Source organism: Salmo salar, chromosome ssa18 (assembly GCF_905237065.1).
Source record: "Salmo salar chromosome ssa18, Ssal_v3.1, whole genome shotgun sequence".
Taxonomy (NCBI): Eukaryota; Metazoa; Chordata; class Actinopteri; order Salmoniformes; family Salmonidae; genus Salmo; species Salmo salar.
This window is the reverse complement of record NC_059459.1, coordinates 83,187,965-83,211,562: the sequence shown is the minus strand read 5'-3', so window position 1 is coordinate 83,211,562 and position 23,598 is coordinate 83,187,965. Positions and strand designations below refer to the sequence as shown.

Below are 23,598 nucleotides of genomic sequence, written 5' to 3'. Positions count from 1 at the left end.
GTCCTCTAGCTCTCCTCTTCCTGTCCTCTCCTCTCCTCTTCCTGTCCTCTCCTCTCCCTGTCCTCTAGCTCTCCTCTTCCTGTCCTCTCCTCTTCCTGTCCTCTCCTCTCCCTGTCCTCTAGCTCTCCTCTTCCTGTCCTCTATCTCTCCTCTTCCTGTCCTCTAGCTCTCCTCTCCTCTTCCTGTCCTCTAGCTCTCCTCTTCCTGTCCTCTCCTCTCCTCTCCTCTTCCTGTCCTCTAGCTCTCCTCTCCTCTTCCTGTCCTCTAGCTCTCCCTCTCCGCTTCCTGTCCTCTCCTCCTCCTGTCCTCTCCTCTTCCTGTCCTCTAGCTCTCTTCTTCCTGTCCTCTCCTCTCCTCTCCTCTTCCTGTCCTCTCCTCTCCTCTTCCTGTGTTCTAGCTCTCCTCTTCCTGTCCTCTCCTCTCCTTTTCATGTCCTCTAGCTCTCCTCTTCCTGTCCTCTAGCTCTCCACTTCCTGTCCTCTAGCTCTCCTCTTCCTGTCCTCTAGCTCTCCTCTCCTCTTCCTGTCCTCTAGCTCTCCTCTCCTCTTCCTGTCCTCTAGCTCTCCTTTTCATGTCCTCTTCTCTCCTCTTACTCTCCTCCCCTCCTCCTTTCTCTCTTACCAGTAGCAGTATCCAGCAATGATCACCGCGGTGATAAGGAGGAGTATCCCCATGGCAACCAGAACACCTGTCACCATCAGCTGAGAGTGGGCCTCTACTTCTGGAGAGATAGACGGAGAGAGAGATGGAGCAGGGAGAGAGAGGGAGAGAGAGAGATGGAGAGAGAGATGGAGAGAGAGATAGAAAGATCGGGAGAGAGAGAGAGAGAGAGATGGATAGATAGAAAGATCGGGAGAGAGAGATAGAGAGAGAGAGAGAGATTGGGAGAGAGAGAGAGAGAGAGAATGGGAGAGAGAGGGAGAGAGAGAGAGACAGAGAGAGAGAGAGAGAGAGAGAGAGAGAGAGAGAGAGAGAGAGAGAGAGAGAGAGAGAGAGAGAGAGAGAGAGAGAGAGAGAGAGAGAGAGAGAGAGAGAGAGAGAGAGAGAGAGAGAGAGGGAAAGAGAGAAAGAGAGAGAGAGAGAGAGAGAGAGGGAAAGAGAGAAAGAGAGAGAGCGATGGAGGGATGAGAGAGAGAATATTTAATAAGTATTGTTGGATTCTAGCATGAAATAACTGTTATACTAGAAGTTAATGAGGAATGTATATGGTGGTGGGGTCAATGGAGGGTGGATAAGAAGTGGAGGTCTGGGAAAGTTACTCCGTGAGAGAAAAGGCAATCACTTGGTTTTAGTCACTGATGAGGTCGGATAGCTGTGGATTAGTGAGGAATGTGGGCCGACGTCAGGTCAGGTCAGGACAGGACAGGACAGGTCAGGACAGGTCAGGTCAGGTCAGGACAGGTCAGGACAGGTCAGGACAGGACAGGTCAGGGCAGGTCAGGACAAGACAGGTCAGGACAAGACAGGTCAGGACAGGTCAGGACAGGTCAGGACAAGACAGGTCTGGACAGGACAGGTCAGGACAGGTCAGGACAAGACAGGTCAGGACAGGTCAGGACAAGACAGGTCAGGACAGGACAGGTCAAGACAGGTCAGGACAAGACAGGTCAGGACAGGTCAGGACAAGACAGGTCTGGACAGGACAGGACAGGTCAGGACAAGACAGGTCTGGACAGGACAGGTCAGGACAGGTCAGGTCAGGTCAGGACAGGTCAGGACAGGTCAGGTCAGGACAGGTCAAGACAGGTGAGTGAGGAGGAACAGTTTAATTTAACTTTCTGCCTAGCAACAGCGACGTATTGACTGGAGGAAATTCTGCCTAATAGGAGGGTATAAATACTGGTGTAGGGGTTAGAGGTTAGGGGTTAGTCCTCAGTAGAAGCCTGGGTGTGTAGGGGTTAGGCCTCAGTAGAAGCCTGGGTGTGTAGGGGTTAGGGGTTAGTCCTCAATAGAAGCCTGGGTGTGTAGGGGTTAGGGGTTAGGCCTCAATAGAAACCTGGTGTGTAGGGGTTAGGCCTCAGTAGAAGCCTGGGTGTGTAGGGGTTAGGGGTTAGTCCTCAATAGAAGCCTGGGTGTGTAGGGGTTAGGGGTTAGGCCTCAATAGAAGCCTGGGTGTGTAGGGGTTAGGGGTTAGGCCTCAATAGAAACCTGGTGTGTAGGGGTTAGGGGTTAGTCCTCAGTAGAAGCCTGGGTGTGTAGGGGTTAGGCCTCAGTAGAAGCCTGGGTGTGTAGGGGTTAGGGGTTAGTCCTCAATAGAAGCCTGGGTGTGTAGGGGTTAGGCCTCAATAGAAACCTGGTGTGTAGGGGTTAGGCCTCAGTAGAAGCCTGGGTGTGTAGGGGTTAGGGGTTAGGCCTCAGTAGAAGCCTGGGTGTGTAGGGGTTAGGGGTTAGTCCTCAATAGAAGCCTGGGTGTGTAGGGGTTAGGGGTTAGGCCTCAACAGAAGCCTGGGTGTGTAGGGGTTAGAGGTTAGTCCTCAGTAGAAGCCTGGGTGTGTAGGGGTTAGGGGTTATGAGTTAGGAGTTAGGGTTTATGAATTAGGGGTTAGTCCTCAGTAGAAGCCTGGGTGTGTAGGGGTTAGGGGTTAGGCCTCAATAGAAACCTGGTGTGTAGGGGTTAGGGGTTAGGCCTCAATAGAAGCCTGGGTGTGTAGGGGTTAGGGGTTAGTCCTCAGTAGAAGCCTGGGTGTGTAGGGGTTAGGGGTTAGTCCTCAGTAGAAGCCTGGGTGTGTAGGGGTTAAGGGTTAGTCCTCAGTAGAAGCCTGGGTGTGTAGGGGTTAGGGGTTAGTCCTCAGTAGAAGCATGGGTGTGTAGGGGTTAGGGTTAGGCCTCAGTAGAAGCCTGGGTGTGTAGGGGTTAGAGGTTAGGGGTTAGTCCTCAGTAGAAGCCTGGGTGTGTATGGGGTTAGAGGTTAGGGGTTAGTCCTCAGTAGAAGCCTGGTTGTGTAGGGGTTAGTCCTCAGTAGAAGCCTGGGTGTGTAGGGGTTAGAGGTTAGGGGTTAGGCCTCAATAGAAGCCTGGGTGTGTAGGGGTTAGGGGTAAGTCCTAAGTAGAAGCCTGGGTGTGTAGGGGTTAGGGTTAGGCCTCAGTAGAAGCCTGGGTGTGTAGGGGTTAGGGGTTAGGCCTCAGTAGAAGCCTGGTTGTGTAGGGGTTAGGGGTTAGGCCTCAATAGAAGCCTGGGTGTGTAGGGGTTAGAGGTTAGTCCTCAGTAGAAGCCTGGGTGTGTAGGGGTTAGAGGTTAGGGGCTGGGCCTCAGTAGAAGCCTGGTTGTGTAGGGGTTAGGGTTAGGCCTTAGTAGAAGCCTGGGTGTGTAGGGGTTAGGGGTTAGGCCTCAGTAGAAGCCTGGGTGTGTAGGGGTTAGGGGTTAGTCCTCATTAGAAGCCTGGGTGTGTAGGGGTTAGGGGTTAGGCCTCAACAGAAGCCTGGGTGTGTAGGGGTTAGAGGTTAGTCCTCAGTAGAAGCCTGGGTGTGTAGGGGTTAGGGGTTATGAGTTAGGAGTTAGGGTTTATGAATTAGGGGTTAGTCCTCAGTAGAAGCCTGGGTGTGTAGGGGTTAGGGGTTAGGCCTCAATAGAAACCTGGTGTGTAGGGGTTAGGGTTAGGCCTCAATAGAAGCCTGGGTGTGTAGGGGTTAGGGGTTAGTCCTCAGTAGAAGCCTGGGTGTGTAGGGGTTAGGGGTTAGTCCTCAGTAGAAGCCTGGGTGTGTAGGGGTTAAGGGTTAGTCCTCAGTAGAAGCCTGGGTGTGTAGGGGTTAGGGGTTAGTCCTCAGTAGAAGCATGGGTGTGTAGGGGTTAGGGTTAGGCCTCAGTAGAAGCCTGGGTGTGTAGGGGTTAGAGGTTAGGGGTTAGTCCTCAGTAGAAGCCTGGGTGTGTATGGGGTTAGAGGTTAGGGGTTAGTCCTCAGTAGAAGCCTGGTTGTGTAGGGGTTAGGGGTTAGTCCTCAGTAGAAGCCTGGGTGTGTAGGGGTTAGAGGTTAGGGGTTAGGCCTCAATAGAAGCCTGGGTGTGTAGGGGTTAGGGGTTAGTCCTAAGTAGAAGCCTGGGTGTGTAGGGGTTAGGGTTAGGCCTCAGTAGAAGCCTGGGTGTGTAGGGGTTAGGGGTTAGGCCTCAGTAGAAGCCTGGGTGTGTAGGGGTTAGGGGTTAGTCCTCAGTAGAAGCCTGGGTGTGTAGGGGTTAGAGGTTAGTCCTCAGTAGAAGCCTGGGTGTGTAGGGGTTAGAGGTTAGGGGTTAGGCCTCAGTAGAAGCCTGGTTGTGTAGGGGTTAGGGGTTAGGCCTTAGTAGAAGCCTGGGTGTGTAGGGGTTAGGGGTTAGTCCTCAGGAGAAGCCTGGGTGTGTAGGGGTTAGGGGTTAGGCCTCAGTAGAAGCCTGGGTGTGTAGGCGTTAGAGGTTAGGGGTTAGTCCTCAGTAGAAGCCTGGGTGTGTAGGGGTTAGAGGTTAGGGGTTAGTCCTCAGTAGAAGCCTGGTTGTGTAGGGGTTAGGGGTTAGGCCTCAGTAGAAGCCTGGGTTTGTAGGAGTTAGGGGTTAGGCCTCAATAGAAGCCTGGGTGTGTAGGGGTTAGGGGTTAGTCCTCAATAGAAGCCTGGGTGTGTAGGGGTTAGTGGTTAGGCCTCAGTAGAAGCCTGGGTGTGTAGGGGTTAGGGGTTAGGCCTCAATAGAAGCCTGGGTGTGTAGGGGTTAGGGGTTAGGCCTCAGTAGAAGCCTGGGTGTGTAGGAGTTAGGGGTTAGGCCTCAATAGAAGCCTGGGTGTGTAGGGGTTAGGGGTTAGTCCTCAGTAGAAGCATGGGTGTGTAGGGGTTAGGGGTTAGTCCTCAGTAGAAGCCTGGGTGTGTAGGGGTTAGGCCTCAGTAGCAGCCTGGGTGTGTAGGGGTTAGGGGTTAGTCCTCAGTAGAAGCCTGGGTGTGTAGTGGTTAGGGGTTAGGCCTCAATAGAAGCCTGGGTGTGTAGGGGTTAGAGGTTAGGGGTTAGTCCTCAGTAGAAGCCTGGGTGTGTAGGGGTTAGTCCTCAGTAGAAGCCTGGGTGTGTAGGGGTTAGGGATAGGCCTCAGTAGAATCCTGGGTGTGTAGGCGTTAGGGTTAGGCCTCAATAGAAGCCTGGGTGTGTAGGGGTTAGGCCTCAATAGAAGCCTGGGTGTGTAGAGGTTAGAGGTTAGGGGTTAGGCCTCAGTAGAAGCCTGGGTGTGTAGGGGTTAGAGGTTAGGGTTAGTCCTCAGTAGAAGCCTGGGTGTGTAGGGGTTAGAGGTGGGTTAGTCCTCAGTAGAAGCCTGGGTGTGTAGGGGTTAGGGGTTAGGCCTCAGTAGAAGCCTGGGTGTGTAGGGGTTAGGGGTTAGTCCTCAGTAGAAGCCTGGGTGTATAGGGGTTAGGGGTTAGGCCTCAGTAGAAGCCTGGGTGCGTAGGCGTTAGAGATTAGGGGTTAGTCCTCAGTAGAAGCCTGGGTGTGTAGGGGTTAGAGGTTAGGGGTTAGTCCTCAGTAGAAGCCTGGGTGTGTAGGGGTTAGGGGTAAGGCCTCAGTAGAAGCCTGGGTGTGTAGGGGTTAGGGGTTAGTCCTCAGTAGAAGCCTGGGTGTGTAGGGGTTAGGGGTTAGGCCTCAGTAGAAGCCTGGGTGTGTACGGGTTAGGGGTTAGGCCTCAATAGAAGCCTGGGTGTGTAGGGGTTAGGCCTCAATAGAAGCCTGGGTGTGTAGGGGTTAGGGGTTAGGCCTCAGTAGAAGCCTGGGTGTGTAGGGGTTAGGTCTCAGTAGAAGCCTGGGTGTGTAGGGGTTAGGGGTTAGTCCTCAATAGAAGCCTGGGTGTGTAGGGTTTAGGGGTTAGTCCTCAATAGAAGCCTGGGTGTGTAGGGGTTAGAGGTTGGGGTTAGTCCTCAGTAGAAGCCTGGGTGTGTAGGGGTTAGGGGTTAGTCCTCAGTAGAAGCCTGGGTGTGTAGGGGTTAGGGGTTAGTTCAGTAGAAGCCTGGGTGTGTAGGGGTTAGGGGTTAGTCCTCAATAGAAGCCTGGGTGTGTAGGGGTTAGTGGTTAGGCCTCAGTAGAAGCCTGGGTGTGTAGGGGTTAGGTCTCAGTAGAAGCCTGGGTGTGTAGGGGTTAGGGGTTAGGCCTCAATAGAAGCCTGGGGGTGTAGGGGTTAGGGGTTAGTCCTCAGTAGAAGCCTGGGTGTGTAGGGGTTAGGGGTTAGTCCTCAGTAGAAGCCTGGGTGTGTAGGGGTTAGGGGTTAGTCCTCAGTAGAAGCCTGGGTGTGTAGGGGTTAGGGTTAGGCCTCAATAGAAGCCTGGGTGTGTAGGGGTTAGAGGTTAGGGTTTGTCCTCAGTAGAGGCCTGGGTGTGTAGGGGTTAGGGGTTAGGCCTCAGTAGAAGCCTGGGTGTGTAGGTGTTAGTCCTCAGTAGAAGCCTGGGTGTGTAGGGGTTAGGGGTTAGGCCTCAGTAGAAGCCTGGGTGTGTAGGGGTTAGGGGTTAGGCCTCAGTAGAAGCCTGGGTGTGTAGGGGTTAGGGGTTAGGCCTCAATAGAAGCCTGGGTGTGTAGGGGTTAGAGGTTAGGGGTTAGGCCTCAGTAGAAGCCTGGGTGTGTAGGGGTTAGGCCTCAGTAGAAGCCTGGGTGTGTAGGGGTCAGAGGTTAGGGGTTAGTCCTCAGTAGAAGCCTGGGTGTGTAGGGGTTAGGGGTTAGGCCTCAGTAGAAGCCTGGGTGTGTAGGGGTTAGGGGTTAGTCCTCAACAGAAGCCTGGGTGTGTAGGGGTTAGAGGTTAGTCCTCAGTAGAAGCCTGGGTGTGTAGGGGTTAGGGGTTATGAGTTAGGAGTTAGGGTTTATGAATTAGGGGTTAGTCCTCAGTAGAAGCCTGGGTGTGTAGGGGTTAGGGGTTAGGCCTCAATAGAAACCTGGTGTGTAGGGGTTAGGGGTTAGGCCTCAATAGAAGCCTGGGTGTGTAGGGGTTAGGGGTTAGTCCTCAGTAGAAGCCTGGGTGTGTAGGGGTTAGGGGTTAGTCCTCAGTAGAAGCCTGGGTGTGTAGGGGTTAAGGGTTAGTCCTCAGTAGAAGCCTGGGTGTGTAGGGGTTAGGGGTTAGTCCTCAGTAGAAGCATGGGTGTGTAGGGGTTAGGGTTAGGCCTCAGTAGAAGCCTGGGTGTGTAGGGGTTAGAGGTTAGGGGTTAGTCCTCAGTAGAAGCCTGGGTGTGTATGGGGTTAGAGGTTAGGGGTTAGTCCTCAGTAGAAGCCTGGTTGTGTAGGGGTTAGGGGTTAGTCCTCAGTAGAAGCCTGGGTGTGTAGGGGTTAGAGGTTAGGGGTTAGGCCTCAATAGAAGCCTGGGTGTGTAGGGGTTAGGGGTAAGTCCTAAGTAGAAGCCTGGGTGTGTAGGGGTTAGGGGTTAGGCCTCAGTAGAAGCCTGGGTGTGTAGGGGTTAGGGGTTAGGCCTCAGTAGAAGCCTGGTTGTGTAGGGGTTAGGGGTTAGGCCTCAATAGAAGCCTGGGTGTGTAGGGGTTAGAGGTTAGTCCTCAGTAGAAGCCTGGGTGTGTAGGGGTTAGAGGTTAGGGGCTAGGCCTCAGTAGAAGCCTGGTTGTGTAGGGGTTAGGGGTTAGGCCTTAGTAGAAGCCTGGGTGTGTAGGGGTTAGGGGTTAGGCCTCAGTAGAAGCCTGGGTGTGTAGGGGTTAGGGGTTAGTCCTCAATAGAAGCCTGGGTGTGTAGGGGGTTAGGGGTTAGGCCTCAACAGAAGCCTGGGTGTGTAGGGGTTAGAGGTTAGTCCTCAGTAGAAGCCTGGGTGTGTAGGGGTTAGGGGTTATGAGTTAGGAGTTAGGGTTTATGAATTAGGGGTTAGTCCTCAGTAGAAGCCTGGGTGTGTAGGGGTTAGGGGTTAGGCCTCAATAGAAACCTGGTGTGTAGGGGTTAGGGTTAGGCCTCAATAGAAGCCTGGGTGTGTAGGGGTTAGGGGTTAGTCCTCAGTAGAAGCCTGGGTGTGTAGGGGTTAGGGGTTAGTCCTCAGTAGAAGCCTGGGTGTGTAGGGGTTAGGGGTTAGTCCTCAGTAGAAGCCTGGGTGTGTAGGGGTTAAGGGTTAGTCCTCAGTAGAAGCCTGGGTGTGTAGGGGTTAGGGGTTAGTCCTCAGTAGAAGCATGGGTGTGTAGGGGTTAGGGGTTAGGCCTCAGTAGAAGCCTGGGTGTGTAGGGGTTAGAGGTTAGGGGTTAGTCCTCAGTAGAAGCCTGGGTGTGTATGGGGTTAGAGGTTAGGGGTTAGTCCTCAGTAGAAGCCTGGTTGTGTAGGGGTTAGGGGTTAGTCCTCAGTAGAAGCCTGGGTGTGTAGGGGTTAGAGGTTAGGGGTTAGGCCTCAATAGAAGCCTGGGTGTGTAGGGGTTAGGGGTTAGTCCTAAGTAGAAGCCTGGGTGTGTAGGGGTTAGGGGTTAGGCCTCAGTAGAAGCCTGGGTGTGTAGGGGTTAGGGGTTAGGCCTCAGTAGAAGCCTGGGTGTGTAGGGGTTAGGGGTTAGTCCTCAGTAGAAGCCTGGGTGTGTAGGGGTTAGAGGTTAGTCCTCAGTAGAAGCCTGGGTGTGTAGGGGTTAGAGGTTAGGGGTTAGGCCTCAGTAGAAGCCTGGTTGTGTAGGGGTTAGGGGTTAGGCCTTAGTAGAAGCCTGGGTGTGTAGGGGTTAGGGGTTAGTCCTCAGGAGAAGCCTGGGTGTGTAGGGGTTAGGGGTTAGGCCTCAGTAGAAGCCTGGGTGTGTAGGCGTTAGAGGTTAGGGGTTAGTCCTCAGTAGAAGCCTGGGTGTGTAGGGGTTAGAGGTTAGGGTTAGTCCTCAGTAGAAGCCTGGTTGTGTAGGGGTTAGGGGTTAGGCCTCAGTAGAAGCCTGGGTTTGTAGGAGTTAGGGGTTAGGCCTCAATAGAAGCCTGGGTGTGTAGGGGTTAGGGGTTAGTCCTCAATAGAAGCCTGGGTGTGTAGGGGTTAGTGGTTAGGCCTCAGTAGAAGCCTGGGTGTGTAGGGGTTAGGGTTAGGCCTCAATAGAAGCCTGGGTGTGTAGGGGTTAGGGTTAGGCCTCAGTAGAAGCCTGGGTGTGTAGGAGTTAGGGGTTAGGCCTCAATAGAAGCCTGGGTGTGTAGGGGTTAGGGTTAGTCCTCAGTAGAAGCATGGGTGTGTAGGGGTTAGGGGTTAGTCCTCAGTAGAAGCCTGGGTGTGTAGGGGTTAGGCCTCAGTAGCAGCCTGGGTGTGTAGGGGTTAGGGGTTAGTCCTCAGTAGAAGCCTGGGTGTGTAGTGGTTAGGGGTTAGGCCTCAATAGAAGCCTGGGTGTGTAGGGGTTAGAGGTTAGGGGTTAGTCCTCAGTAGAAGCCTGGGTGTGTAGGGGTTAGTCCTCAGTAGAAGCCTGGGTGTGTAGGGGTTAGGGGATAGGCCTCAGTAGAATCCTGGGTGTGTAGGCGTTAGGGGTTAGGCCTCAATAGAAGCCTGGGTGTGTAGGGGTTAGGCCTCAATAGAAGCCTGGGTGTGTAGGGGTTAGAGGTTAGGGGTTAGTCCTCAGTAGAAGCCTGGGTGTGTAGAGGTTAGAGGTTAGGGGTTAGGCCTCAGTAGAAGCCTGGGTGTGTAGGGGTTAGAGGTTAGGGGTTAGTCCTCAGTAGAAGCCTGGTTGTGTAGGGGTTAGGGGTTAGGCCTCAGTAGAAGCCTGGGTGTGTAGGGGTTAGGGGTTAGTCCTCAGTAGAAGCCTGGGTGTATAGGGGTTAGGGTTAGGCCTCAGTAGAAGCCTGGGTGCGTGGCGTTAGAGATTAGGGGTTAGTCCTCAGTAGAAGCCTGGGTGTGTAGGGGTTAGAGGTTAGGGGTTAGTCCTCAGTAGAAGCCTGGGTGTGTAGGGGTTAGGGGTAAGGCCTCAGTAGAAGCCTGGGTGTGTAGGGGTTAGGGGTTAGTCCTCAGTAGAAGCCTGGGTGTGTAGGGGTTAGGGGTTAGGCCTCAGTAGAAGCCTGGGTGTGTACGGGTTAGGGGTTAGGCCTCAATAGAAGCCTGGGTGTGTAGGGGTTAGGCCTCAATAGAAGCCTGGGTGTGTAGGGGTTAGGGGTTAGGCCTCAGTAGAAGCCTGGGTGTGTAGGGGTTAGGTCTCAGTAGAAGCCTGGGTGTGTAGGGGTTAGGGGTTAGTCCTCAATAGAAGCCTGGGTGTGTAGGGTTTAGGGGTTAGTCCTCAATAGAAGCCTGGGTGTGTAGGGGTTAGAGGTTAGGGGTTAGTCCTCAGTAGAAGCCTGGGTGTGTAGGGGTTAGGGGTTAGTCCTCAGTAGAAGCCTGGGTGTGTAGGGGTTAGGGGTTAGTTCAGTAGAAGCCTGGGTGTGTAGGGGTTAGGGGTTAGTCCTCAATAGAAGCCTGGGTGTGTAGGGGTTAGTGGTTAGGCCTCAGTAGAAGCCTGGGTGTGTAGGGGTTAGGTCTCAGTAGAAGCCTGGGTGTGTAGGGGTTAGGGGTTAGGCCTCAATAGAAGCCTGGGGGTGTAGGGGTTAGGGGTTAGTCCTCAGTAGAAGCCTGGGTGTGTAGGGGTTAGGGGTTAGTCCTCAGTAGAAGCCTGGGTGTGTAGGGGTTAGGGGTTAGTCCTCAGTAGAAGCCTGGGTGTGTAGGGGTTAGGGGTTAGGCCTCAATAGAAGCCTGGGTGTGTAGGGGTTAGAGGTTAGGGGTTTGTCCTCAGTAGAGGCCTGGGTGTGTAGGGGTTAGGGGTTAGGCCTCAGTAGAAGCCTGGGTGTGTAGGTGTTAGTCCTCAGTAGAAGCCTGGGTGTGTAGGGGTTAGGGGTTAGGCCTCAGTAGAAGCCTGGGTGTGTAGGGGTTGGGGTTAGGCCTCAGTAGAAGCCTGGGTGTGTAGGGGTTAGGGGTTAGGCCTCAATAGAAGCCTGGGTGTGTAGGGGTTAGAGGTTAGGGGTTAGGCCTCAGTAGAAGCCTGGGTGTGTAGGGGTTAGGCCTCAGTAGAAGCCTGGGTGTGTAGGGGTCAGAGGTTAGGGGTTAGTCCTCAGTAGAAGCCTGGGTGTGTAGGGGTTAGGGGTTAGTCCTCAGTAGAAGCCTGGGTGTGTAGGGGTTGGGGGTTAGTCCTCAGTAGAAGCCTGGGTGTGTAGGGGTTAAGGGTTAGTCCTCAGTAGAAGCCTGGGTGTGTAGTCGTACTGTCAGGCAGGGTGGTGAAGGTCGAGGCTGGGGAGAAGTTGCTGTATCCAGCCATGGTCCTGGCTCTGACCTGCACCTGGTAACTAGTAGACCTCTGGAGGTTACTGACCACAACACTACTGACCACGCTGGTTACATACTGCCACTGACCAGACTCTGGACCGTCCTGGAGGGAGAGACAGAGAGAGAGAGAGAGAGAGAGAGAGAGAGAGAGAGAGAGAGAGAGAGAGAGACAGAGACAGAGACAGAGAGAGAGGGGAGAGAGGGAGGGAGAGAGAGAGGAGGGAGAGAGAGAGAGAGAGAGAGGGAGAGAGAGAGAGAGAGAGGAGAGAGAGAGAGAGAGAGAGAGAGAGAGAGAGACAGATAGAGGGGGAGAGAGAGACAAAGAGAGAGAGAGAGACAGATAGAGAGAGGGGAGAGAGAGAGACAAAGAGAGAGAGAGAAAGATAGAGAGACAGATAGAGAGAGGGGAGAGAGAGAGAGAGAGAAAGAGAGAAAGTCAATCTAAGTAACATAATTAAATAAATACATCAGTGTAGACTAGAGATATCTGTAATGTCATTGGACGCATCTCAATCAAATCAAACTTTATTAGTCACATGCGCCGAATACAACAGTAGTGTGTTGGGGACAGTGTAGTGTGATGGGGACAGTGTAGTGTGTTGGGGACAGTGTAGTGTGATGGGGACAGTGTAGTGTGTTGGGGACAGTGTAGTGTGTTGGGGACAGTGTAGTGTGATGGGGACAGTGTAGTGTGATGGGGACAGTGTAGTGTGTTGGGGACAGTGTAGTGTGATGGGGACAGTGTAGTGTGTAGACAGTGTAGTGTATTGGGGACAGTGTAGTGTGATGGGGACAGTGTAGTGTGTTGGGGACAGTGTAGTGTGTTGGGGACAGTGTAGTGTGTTAGGGACAGTGTAGTGTGTTAGGGACAGTGTAGTGTGATGGGGACAGTGTAGTGTGTTGGGGACAGTGTAGTGTGTTGGGGACAGTGTAGTGTGATGGGGACAGTGTAGTGTGTTGGGGACAGTGTAGTGTGATGGGGACAGTGTAGTGTGATGGGGACAGTGTAGTGTGATGGGGACAGTGTAGTGTGTCAGGGACAGTGTAGTGTATGGGGACAGTGTAGTGTGTTGGGGACAGTGTAGTGTGTTGGGGACAGTGTAGAGTGATGGGGACAGTGTAGTGTGATGGGGACAGTGTAGTGTGATGGGGACAGTGTAGTGTGTTGGGGACAGTGTAGTGTGATGGGGACAGTGTAGTGTGATGGGGACAGTGTAGTGTGATGGGGACAGTGTAGTGTGATGGGGACAGTGTAGTGTGTTGGGGACAGTGTAGTGTGATGGGGACAGTGTAGTGTGATGGGGACAGTGTAGTGTGATGGGGACAGTGTCGTGTGCGTAGTGTGATGGGGACAGTGTAGTGTGATGGGGACAGTGTAGTGTGCTGGGGACAGTGTAGTGTGATGGGGACAGTGTAGTGTGCTGGGGACAGTGTAGTGTGTTGGGGACAGTGTAACCGGACAGTGTAGTGATGGGGACAGTGTAGTGTGCTGGGGACAGTGTAGTGTGATGGGGACAGTGTAGTGTGTTGGGGACAGTGTAGTGTGCTGGGGACAGTGTAGTGTGATGGGGACAGTGTAGTGTGCTGGGGACAGTGTAGTGTGATGGGGACAGTGTAGTGTGCTGGGGACAGTGTAATGTGCTGGGGACAGTGTAGTGTGATGGGGACAGTGTAGTGTGATGGGGACAGTGTAGTGTGATGGGGACAGTGTAGTGTGATGGGGACAGTGTAGTGTGTACCTTGGGACAGTGTAGTGTGCTGGGGACAGTGTAGTGTGATGGGGACAGTGTAGTGTGATGGGGACAGTGTAGTGTTACCTTGGGACAGTGTAGTGTGATGGGGATAGTGTAGTTTGCTGGGGACAGTGTAGTGTGATGGGGACAGTGTAGTGTGCTGGGGACAGTGTAGTGTGCTGGGGACAGTGTAGTGTGTACCTTGGTACAGTGTAGTGTGATGGGGACAGTGTAGTGTGATGGGGACAGTGTAGTGTGCTGGGGACAGTGTAGTGTGATGGGGACAGTGTAGTGTGTACCTTGGGACAGTGTAGTGTGCTGGGGACAGTGTAGTGTGTTGGGGACAGTGTAGTGTGATGGGGACAGTGTAGTGTGCTGGGGACAGTGTAGTGTGATGGGGACAGTGTAGTGTGTACCTTGGGACAGTGTAGTGTGATGGGGACAGTGTAGTGTGCTGGGGACAGTGTAGTGTGATGGGGACAGTGTGGTGTGCTGGGAACAGTGTAGTGTGCTGGGGACAGTGTAGTGTGATGGGGACAGTGTAGTGTGTACCTTGGGACAGTGTAGTGTGATGGGGACAGTGTAGTGTGCTGGGGACAGTGTAGTGTGTTGGGGACAGTGTAGTGTGTTGGGGACAGTGTAGTGTGATGGGGACAGTGTAGTGTTTTGGGGACAGTGTAGTGTGTTGGGGACAGTGTAGTGTGTTGGGGACAGTGTAGTGTGCCGGGGACAGTGTAGTGTGATGGGGACAGTGTAGTGTGCTGGGGACAGTGTAGTGTGATGGGGACAGTGTAGTGTGCTGGGGACAGTGTAGTGTGATGGGGACAGTGTAGTGTGCTGGGGACAGTGTAGTGTGTTGGGGACAGTGTAGTGTGCTGGGGACAGTGTAGTGTGATGGGGACAGTGTAGTGTGATGGGGACAGTGTAGTGTGTACCTTGGGACAGTATCATAGCTGGTATTCCAGGACAGTGTAGTGTGCTGGGGACAGTGTAGTGTGTTGGGGACAGTGTAGTGTGTACCTTGGGACAGTATCGTAGCTGGTATTCCAGGACAGAGTAGTGTGATGGGGACAGTGTAGTGTGTACCTTGGGACAGTATCGTAGCTGGTATTCCAGGACAGAGTAGTGTGTACCTTGGGACAGTATCGTAGCTGGTATTCCAGGACAGAGTAGTGTGTACCTTGGGACAGTATCGTAGCTGGTATTCCAGGACAGAGTAGTGTGTACCTTGGGACAGTATCGTAGCTGGTATTCCAGGACAGAGTAGTGTGATGGGGACAGTGTAGTGTGTACCTTGGGACAGTATCGTAGCTGGTATTCCAGGACAGAGTAGTGTGATGGGGACAGTGTAGTGTGTACCTTGGGACAGTATCGTAGCTGGTATTCCAGGACAGAGTAGTGTGTACCTTGGGACAGTATCGTAGCTGGTATTCCAGGACAGAGTAGTGTGTACCTTGGGACAGTATCGTAGCTGGTATTCCAGGACAGAGTAGTGTGATGGGGACAGTGTAGTGTGTACCTTGGGACAGTATCGTAGCTGGTATTCCAGGACAGAGTAGTGTGTACCTTGGGACAGTATCGTAGCTGGTATTCCAGGACAGAGTAGTGTGTACCTTGGGACAGTATCGTAGCTGGTATTCCAGGACAGAGTAGTGTGTACCTTGGGACAGTATCGTAGCTGGTATTCCAGGACAGAGTAGTGTGTACCTTGGGACAGTATCGTAGCTGGTATTCCAGGACAGAGTAGTGTGTACCTTGGGACAGTATCGTAGCTGGTATTCCAGGACAGAGTAGTGTGATGGGGACAGTGTAGTGTGTACCTTGGGACAGTATCGTAGCTGGTATTCCAGGACAGAGTAGTGTGTACCTTGGGACAGTATCGTAGCTGGTATTCCAGGACAGAGTAGTGTGTACCTTGGGACAGTATCGTAGCTGGTATTCCAGGACAGAGTAGTGTGTACCTTGGGACAGTATCGTAGCTGGTATTCCAGGACAGAGTAGTGTGCTGGGGACAGTGTAGTGTGCTGGGGACAGTGTAGTGTGTACCTTGGGACAGTATCGTAGCTGGTATTCCAGGACAGTGTAGTGTGATGGGGACAGTGTAGTGTGATGGGGACAGTGTAGTGTGATGGGGACAGTGTAGTGTGATGGGGACAGTGTAGTGTGTACCTTGGGACAGTGTAGTGTGCTGGGGACAGTGTAGTGTGATGGGGACAGTGTAGTGTGATGGGGACAGTGTAGTGTGTACCTTGGGACAGTGTAGTGTGATGGGGACAGTGTAGTGTGCTGGGGACAGTGTAGTGTGATGGGGACAGTGTAGTGTGTACCTTGGGACAGTGTAGTGTGATGGGGATAGTGTAGTTTGCTGGGGACAGTGTAGTGTGATGGGGACAGTGTAGTGTGCTGGGGACAGTGTAGTGTGCTGGGGACAGTGTAGTGTGTACCTTGGTACAGTGTAGTGTGATGGGGACAGTGTAGTGTGATGGGGACAGTGTAGTGTGCTGGGGACAGTGTAGTGTGATGGGGACAGTGTAGTGTGTACCTTGGGACAGTGTAGTGTGCTGGGGACAGTGTAGTGTGTTGGGGACAGTGTAGTGTGATGGGGACAGTGTAGTGTGCTGGGGACAGTGTAGTGTGCTGGGGACAGTGTAGTGTGATGGGGACAGTGTAGTGTGTACCTTGGGACAGTGTAGTGTGATGGGGACAGTGTAGTGTGCTGGGGACAGTGTAGTGTGATGGGGACAGTGTAGTGTGCTGGGGACAGTGTAGTGTGCTGGGGACAGTGTAGTGTGATGGGGACAGTGTAGTGTGTACCTTGGGACAGTGTAGTGTGATGGGGACAGTGTAGTGTGCTGGGGACAGTGTAGTGTGTTGGGGACAGTGTAGTGTGTTGGGGACAGTGTAGTGTGATGGGGACAGTGTAGTGTTTTGGGGGACAGTGTAGTGTGTTGGGGACAGTGTAGTGTGTTGGGGACAGTGTAGTGTGCTGGGGACAGTGTAGTGTGATGGGGACAGTGTAGTGTGCTGGGGACAGTGTAGTGTGATGGGGACAGTGTAGTGTGCTGGGGACAGTGTAGTGTGATGGGGACAGTGTAGTGTGCTGGGGACAGTGTAGTGTGTTGGGGACAGTGTAGTGTGCTGGGGACAGTGTAGTGTGATGGGGACAGTGTAGTGTGATGGGGACAGTGTAGTGTGTACCTTGGGACAGTATCGTAGCTGGTATTCCAGGACAGTGTAGTGTGCTGGGGACAGTGTAGTGTGTTGGGGACAGTGTAGTGTGTACCTTGGGACAGTATCGTAGCTGGTATTCCAGGACAGAGTAGTGTGATGGGGACAGTGTAGTGTGTACCTTGGGACAGTATCGTAGCTGGTATTCCAGGACAGAGTAGTGTGTACCTTGGGACAGTATCGTAGCTGGTATTCCAGGACAGAGTAGTGTGTACCTTGGGACAGTATCGTAGCTGGTATTCCAGGACAGAGTAGTGTGTACCTTGGGACAGTATCGTAGCTGGTATTCCAGGACAGAGTAGTGTGATGGGGACAGTGTAGTGTGTACCTTGGGACAGTATCGTAGCTGGTATTCCAGGACAGAGTAGTGTGATGGGGACAGTGTAGTGTGTACCTTGGGACAGTATCGTAGCTGGTATTCCAGGACAGAGTAGTGTGTACCTTGGGACAGTATCGTAGCTGGTATTCCAGGACAGAGTAGTGTGTACCTTGGGACAGTATCGTAGCTGGTATTCCAGGACAGAGTAGTGTGATGGGGACAGTGTAGTGTGTACCTTGGGACAGTATCGTAGCTGGTATTCCAGGACAGAGTAGTGTGTACCTTGGGACAGTATCGTAGCTGGTATTCCAGGACAGAGTAGTGTGTACCTTGGGACAGTATCGTAGCTGGTATTCCAGGACAGAGTAGTGTGTACCTTGGGACAGTATCGTAGCTGGTATTCCAGGACAGAGTAGTGTGTACCTTGGGACAGTATCGTAGCTGGTATTCCAGGACAGAGTAGTGTGTACCTTGGGACAGTATCGTAGCTGGTATTCCAGGACAGAGTAGTGTGTACCTTGGGACAGTATCGTAGCTGGTATTCCAGGACAGAGTAGTGTGTACCTTGGGACAGTATCGTAGCTGGTATTCCAGGACAGAGTAGTGTGTACCTTGGGACAGTATCGTAGCTGGTATTCCAGGACAGAGTAGTGTGCTGGGGACAGTGTAGTGTGCTGGGGACAGTGTAGTGTGTACCTTGGGACAGTATCGTAGCTGGTATTCCAGGACAGAGTAGTGTGCTGGGGACAGTGTAGTGTGCTGGGGACAGTGTAGTGTGTACCTTGGGACAGTATCGTAGCTGGTATTCCAGGACAGAGTAGTGTGCTGGGGACAGAGTAGTGTGTACCTTGGGACAGTATCGTAGCTGGTATTCCAGGACAGAGTAGTGTGTACCTTGGGACAGTATCGTAGCTGGTATTCCAGGACAGAGTAGTGTGTACCTTGGGACAGTATCGTAGCTGGTATTCCAGGACAGAGTAGTGTGTACCTTGGGACAGTATCGTAGCTGGTATTCCAGGACAGAGTAGTGTGATGGGGACAGTGTAGTGTGTACCTTGGGACAGTATCGTAGCTGGTATTCCAGGACAGAGTAGTGTGTACCTTGGGACAGTATCGTAGCTGGTATTCCAGGACAGAGTAGTGTGATGGGGACAGTGTAGTGTGTACCTTGGGGACAGTATCGTAGCTGGTATTCCAGGACAGAGTAGTGTGTACCTTGGGACAGTATCGTAGCTGGTATTCCAGGACAGAGTAGTGTGTACCTTGGGACAGTATCGTAGCTGGTATTCCAGGACAGAGTAGTGTGTACCTTGGGACAGTATCGTAGCTGGTATTCCAGGACAGAGTAGTGTGTACCTTGGGACAGTATCGTAGCTGGTATTCCAGGACAGAGTAGTGTGTACCTTGGGACAGTATCGTAGCTGGTATTCCAGGACAGAGTAGTGTGTACCTTGGGACAGTATCGTAGCTGGTATTCCAGGACAGAGTAGTGTGATGGGGACAGTGTAGTGTGTACCTTGGGACAGTATCGTAGCTGGTATTCCAGGACAGAGTAGTGTGTACCTTGGGACAGTATCGTAGCTGGTATTCCAGGACAGAGTAGTGTGTACCTTGGGACAGTATCGTAGCTGGTATTCCAGGACAGAGTAGTGTGTACCTTGGGACAGTATCGTAGCTGGTATTCCAGGACAGAGTAGTGTGTACCTTGGGACAGTATCGTAGCTGGTATTCCAGGACAGAGTAGTGTGTACCTTGGGACAGTATCGTAGCTGGTATTCCAGGACAGAGTAGTGTGTACCTTGGGACAGTATCGTAGCTGGTATTCCAGGACAGAGTAGTGTGTACCTTGGGACAGTATCGTAGCTGGTATTCCAGGACAGAGTAGTGTGTACCTTGGGACAGTATCGTAGCTGGTATTCCAGGACAGAGTAGTGTGTACCTTGGGACAGTATCGTAGCTGGTATTCCAGGACAGAGTAGTGTGATGGGGACAGTGTAGTGTGTACCTTGGGACAGTATCGTAGCTGGTATTCCAGGACAGAGTAGTGTGTACCTTGGGACAGTATCGTAGCTGGTATTCCAGGACAGAGTAGTGTGTACCTTGGGACAGTATCGTAGCTGGTATTCCAGGACAGAGTAGTGTGTACCTTGGGACAGTATCGTAGCTGGTATTCCAGGACAGAGTAGTGTGTACCTTGGGACAGTATCGTAGCTGGTATTCCAGGACAGAGTAGTGTGTACCTTGGGACAGTATCGTAGCTGGTATTCCAGGACAGAGTAGTGTGTACCTTGGGACAGTATCGTAGCTGGTATTCCAGGACAGAGTAGTGTGTACCTTGGGACAGTATCGTAGCTGGTATTCCAGGACAGAGTAGTGTGTACCTTGGGACAGTATCGTAGCTGGTATTCCAGGACAGAGTAGTGTGTACCTTGGGACAGTATCGTAGCTGGTATTCCAGGACAGTGTAGTGTGTACCTTGGGACAGTATCGTAGCTGGTATTCCAGGACAGAGTAGTGTGTACCTTGGGACAGTATCGTAGCTGGTATTCCAGGACAGAGTAGTGTGTACCTTGGGACAGTATCGTAGCTGGTATTCCAGGACAGAGTAGTGTGTACCTTGGGACAGTATCGTAGCTGGTATTCCAGGACAGAGTAGTGTGTACCTTGGGACAGTATCGTAGCTGGTATTCCAGGACAGTGTAGTGTGTACCTTGGGACAGTATCGTAGCTGGTATTCCAGGACAGAGTAGTGTGTACCTTGGGACAGTATCGTAGCTGGTATTCCAGGACAGAGTAGTGTGTACCTTGGGACAGTATCGTAGCTGGTATTCCAGGACAGAGTAGTGTGTACCTTGGGACAGTATCGTAGCTGGTATTCCAGGACAGAGTAGTGTGTACCTTGGGACAGTATCGTAGCTGGTATTCCAGGACAGAGTAGTGTGATGGGGACAGTGTAGTGTGTACCTTGGGACAGTATCGTAGCTGGTATTCCAGGACAGAGTAGTGTGTACCTTGGGACAGTATCGTAGCTGGTATTCCAGGACAGAGTAGTGTGTACCTTGGGACAGTATCGTAGCTGGTATTCCAGGACAGAGTAGTGTGTACCTTGGGACAGTATCGTAGCTGGTATTCCAGGACAGAGTAGTGTGATGGGGACAGTGTAGTGTGATGGGGACAGTGTAGTGTGTACCTTGGGACAGTATCGTAGCTGGTATTCCAGGACAGAGTAGTGTGTACCTTGGGACAGTATCGTAGCTGGTATTCCAGGACAGAGTAGTGTGTACCTTGGGACAGTATCGTAGCTGGTATTCCAGGACAGAGTAGTGTGTACCTTGGGACAGTATCGTAGCTGGTATTCCAGGACAGAGTAGTGTGATGGGGACAGTGTAGTGTGTACCTTGGGACAGTATCGTAGCTGGTATTCCAGGACAGAGTAGTGTGTACCTTGGGACAGTATCGTAGCTGGTATTCCAGGACAGAGTAGTGTGTACCTTGGGACAGTATCGTAGCTGGTATTCCAGGACAGTGTAGTGTGTATTTTGGCGACTGTGCCACTGTAGAGTCAAACTGTTCTCTGACGCTTTGGTCCTTCTAATACCTGAGACTGGGGCTGGGACTACACACACACACACACACACACACACACACACACACACACACACACACACACACACACACACACACACACATAGAGAGACACACACACACACACAAACAGAGAGAGAGACACATAGAATAAAATGTATTATACATCATGCATAGTAACATGTAGATCAATAGAGTGTAGTGTGTGTGTGTGTGTGTGTGTGTAGTGTGTGTGTGTGTGTGTAGTGTGTGTGTGTAGTGTGTGTAGTGTGTGTGTGTGTGTGTGTGTGTGTTGTGTGTGTGTGTGTGTGTGTGTGTGTGTGTGTGTGTGTGTGTGTGTGTGTGTGTGTAGTATGTGTGTGTGTGTGTGTAGTATGTGTGTGTGTGTGTGTGTGTGTGTGTGTGTGTGTGTATGTGTGTGTGTGTGTGTGTGTGTGTGTGTGTGTGTGTGTGTGTGTGTGTGTAGTATGTGTGTGTGTGTGTGTGTGTGTGTGTGTGTGTGTGTGTGTGTGTGTGTGTGTGTGTGTGTGTGTGTGTGTGTGTGTGTGTCTTCATACCGTCTCGGCTGGTTGTGATATTGACCCTTTCCACGGAGGGTTCCGATAGGCTGAGCTGTGAGACGCCGTTCTCCGACTGGACCGTGAAAGTGTAGGTGGTGTGTGGGAGGAGCCCGCGGATGACCACCCTGCGCTGCGATAGGCCGCGCTGGCTGGGGCGATAGGACACGCCCTCTTCACAGGGAAGACACGCCCTCTGAGGGGAGGAGTCTCCACAGCGGACACACCCCACGCTGTAGGTCAGGTCTCCACGGCCACCGCGTTCCAAAGGTTCCGACCACTCCAACGTCACCATGGTGTCGTTGATCTGGGTTACAATGGAGCGGGGCGCCGAGGGAGGGCCTGGGGGAGAGACAGGATGGGGGAGGGAGGAGGGAGAGAGAGAGAGGGGAGAGAGAGGAGACAGGATGGGGGAGGAGGGAGGGGAGAGAGAGAGGGGAGGGAGGGGAGAGAGAGAGGGGAGGGAGGGAGGGGAGAGAGGAGAGAGGGGAGAGAGGGAGACAGGATGGGGGAGGAGGGAGGGGAGAGAGTCAAGTCATGTTTATAGATTTCCCAGGTGGCTTTGAGCTCCATACTCTGAGTGAGATAACAACAATGGGTTCCAGTCAGAGCCCAGAAACAGGAAAAGAAGAAAAGGATGTGACTTTATGGAAACTGAGTTTTCACCTTCGCCCCCGACCGTCCCTACGGAAACCTCTTCTCACCTTCGCCCCCGACCGTCCCTACGGAAACCTCTTCTCACCTTCGCCCCGACCGTCCCTACGGAAACCTCTTCTCACCTTCGCCCCCGACCGTCCCACGGAAACCTCTTCTCACCTTCGCCCCCGACCGTCCCTACGGAAACCTCTTCTCACCTTCGCCCCGACCGTCCCTACGGAAACCTCTTCTCACCTTCGCCCCCGACCGTCCCTACGGAAACCTCTTCTCACCTTCGCCCCCGACCGTCCCTACGGAAACCTCTTCTCACCTTCGCCCCCGACCGTCCCTACGGAAACCTCTTCTCACCTTCGCCCCCCCGACCGTCCCTACGGAAACCTCTTTTCACCTTCGCCCCCGACCGTCCCTACGGAAACCTCTTTTCACCTTCGCCCCCCGACCGTCCCTACGGAAACCTCTTTTCACCTTCGCCCCCCGACCGTCCCTACGGAAACCTCTTTTCACCTTCGCCCCCCGACCGTCCCTACGGAAACCTCTTTTCACCTTCGCCCCCCGACCGTCCCTACGGAAACCTCTTCTCACCTTCGCCCCCCGACCGTCCCTACGGAAACCTCTTTTCACCTTCGCCCCCGACCGTCCCTACGGAAACCTCTTTTCACCTTCGCCCCCCGACCGTCCCTACGGAAACCTCTTTTCACCTTCGCCCCCCCGACCGTCCCTACGGAAACCTCTTCTCACCTTCGCCCCCCGACCGTCCCTACGGAAACCTCTTTTCACCTTCGCCCCCCGACCGTCCCTACGGAAACCTCTTTTCACCTTCGCCCCCCGACCGTCCCCTACGGAAACCTCTTTTCACCTTCGCCCCCCGACCGTCCCTACGGAAACCTCTTTTCACCTTCGCCCCCGACCGTCCCTACGGAAACCTCTTTTCACCTTCGCCCCCGACCGTCCCTACGGAAACCTCTTTTCACCTTCGCCCCGACCGTCCCTACGGAAACCTCTTTTCACCTTCGCCCCGACCGTCCCTACGGAAACCTCTTTTCACCTTCGCCCCGACCGTCCCTACGGAAACCTCTTTTCACCTTCGCCCCCGACCGTCCCTACGGAAACCTCTTTTCACCTTCGCCCCCGACCGTCCCTACGGAAACCTCTTCTCACCTTCGCCCCCGACCGTCCCTACGGAAACCTCTTTTCACCTTCGCCCCCCGACCGTCCCTACGGAAACCTCTTCTCACCTTCGCCCCGACCGTCCCTACGGAAACCTCTTTTCACCTTCGCCCCCCGACCGTCCCTACGGAAACCTCTTTTCACCTTCGCCCCCGACCGTCCCTACGGAAACCTCTTTTCACCTTCGCCCCCGACCGTCCCTACGGAAACCTCTTTTCACCTTCGCCCCCAACCGTCCCTACGGAAACCTCTTTTCAATGCTTCGGACCACCTTCTGCCCGCGTGTTATTTTACACAAACACGCCCAGGCGTGTACATATAGTACATATAGATAATATAGTACATATATTTAATATAGTACATATAGTTAATATAGTACATATAGATAATATAGTACATATAGTTAATATAGTACATATAGATAATATAGTACATATAGTACATATAGTACATATAGTACATATAGATAATATAGTACATATAGATAATATAGTACATATAGATAATATAGTACATATGGTATATATATTTAATATAGTACATATAGTACATATAGATAATATAGTACATATAGTACATATAGTTAATATAGTACATATAGATAATATAGTACATATAGTTAATATAGTACATATAGATAATATAGTACATATAGATAATATAGTACATATAGTACATATAGTATATATAGTACATATAGTTAATATAGTACATATAGATAATATAGATAATATAGTACATATAGATAATATAGTACATATAGATAATATAGTACATATGGTATATATATTTAATATAGTACATATAGTACATATAGTACATATAGATAATATAGTACATATAGTACATATAGTTAATATAGTACATATAGTACATATAGTACATATAGTACATATAGTACATATAGTACATATAGATAATATAGTACATATAGTACATATAGATAATATAGTACATATAGATAATATAGTACATATAGATAATATAGTACATATAGTACATATAGTATATATATTTAATATAGTACATATAGTACATATAGATAATATAGTACATATAGTACATATAGTACATATAGTTAATATAGTTCATATAGTACATTTAGTACATATAGTTAATATAGTTCATATAGTACATATAGTACATATAGTTAATATAGTACATATAGTACATATAGTTAATATAGTACATTTAGTACATATAGTTAATATAGTTAATATAGTACATATAGT

General features: G+C 51.7%; 1 protein-coding gene across 8 annotated transcripts in view; it reads right to left on the bottom strand.

The window, feature by feature from the left end:
• Positions 1-23,598, bottom strand: part of LOC106593277 (ephrin type-B receptor 4b) — a 99,312-nt gene that overhangs the window by 29,263 nt on the left and 46,451 nt on the right. For 5 of the 8 annotated variants that reach the window (XM_045701729.1, XM_045701731.1, XM_045701735.1 and 2 more), the window contains exons 8-11: positions 20,543-20,884; positions 19,892-20,016; positions 11,058-11,223; positions 622-721 (exon numbers count right to left, since the gene is read on the bottom strand). In XM_045701729.1, the coding sequence (XP_045557685.1) occupies positions 622-721; positions 11,058-11,223; positions 19,892-20,016; positions 20,543-20,884 (733 nt within the window). The remainder of the gene's footprint in view (positions 1-621; positions 722-11,057; positions 11,224-19,891; positions 20,017-20,542; positions 20,885-23,598) is intronic. The other 3 variants (XM_045701733.1, XM_045701736.1, XM_045701730.1) reach the window with 1 other exon arrangement.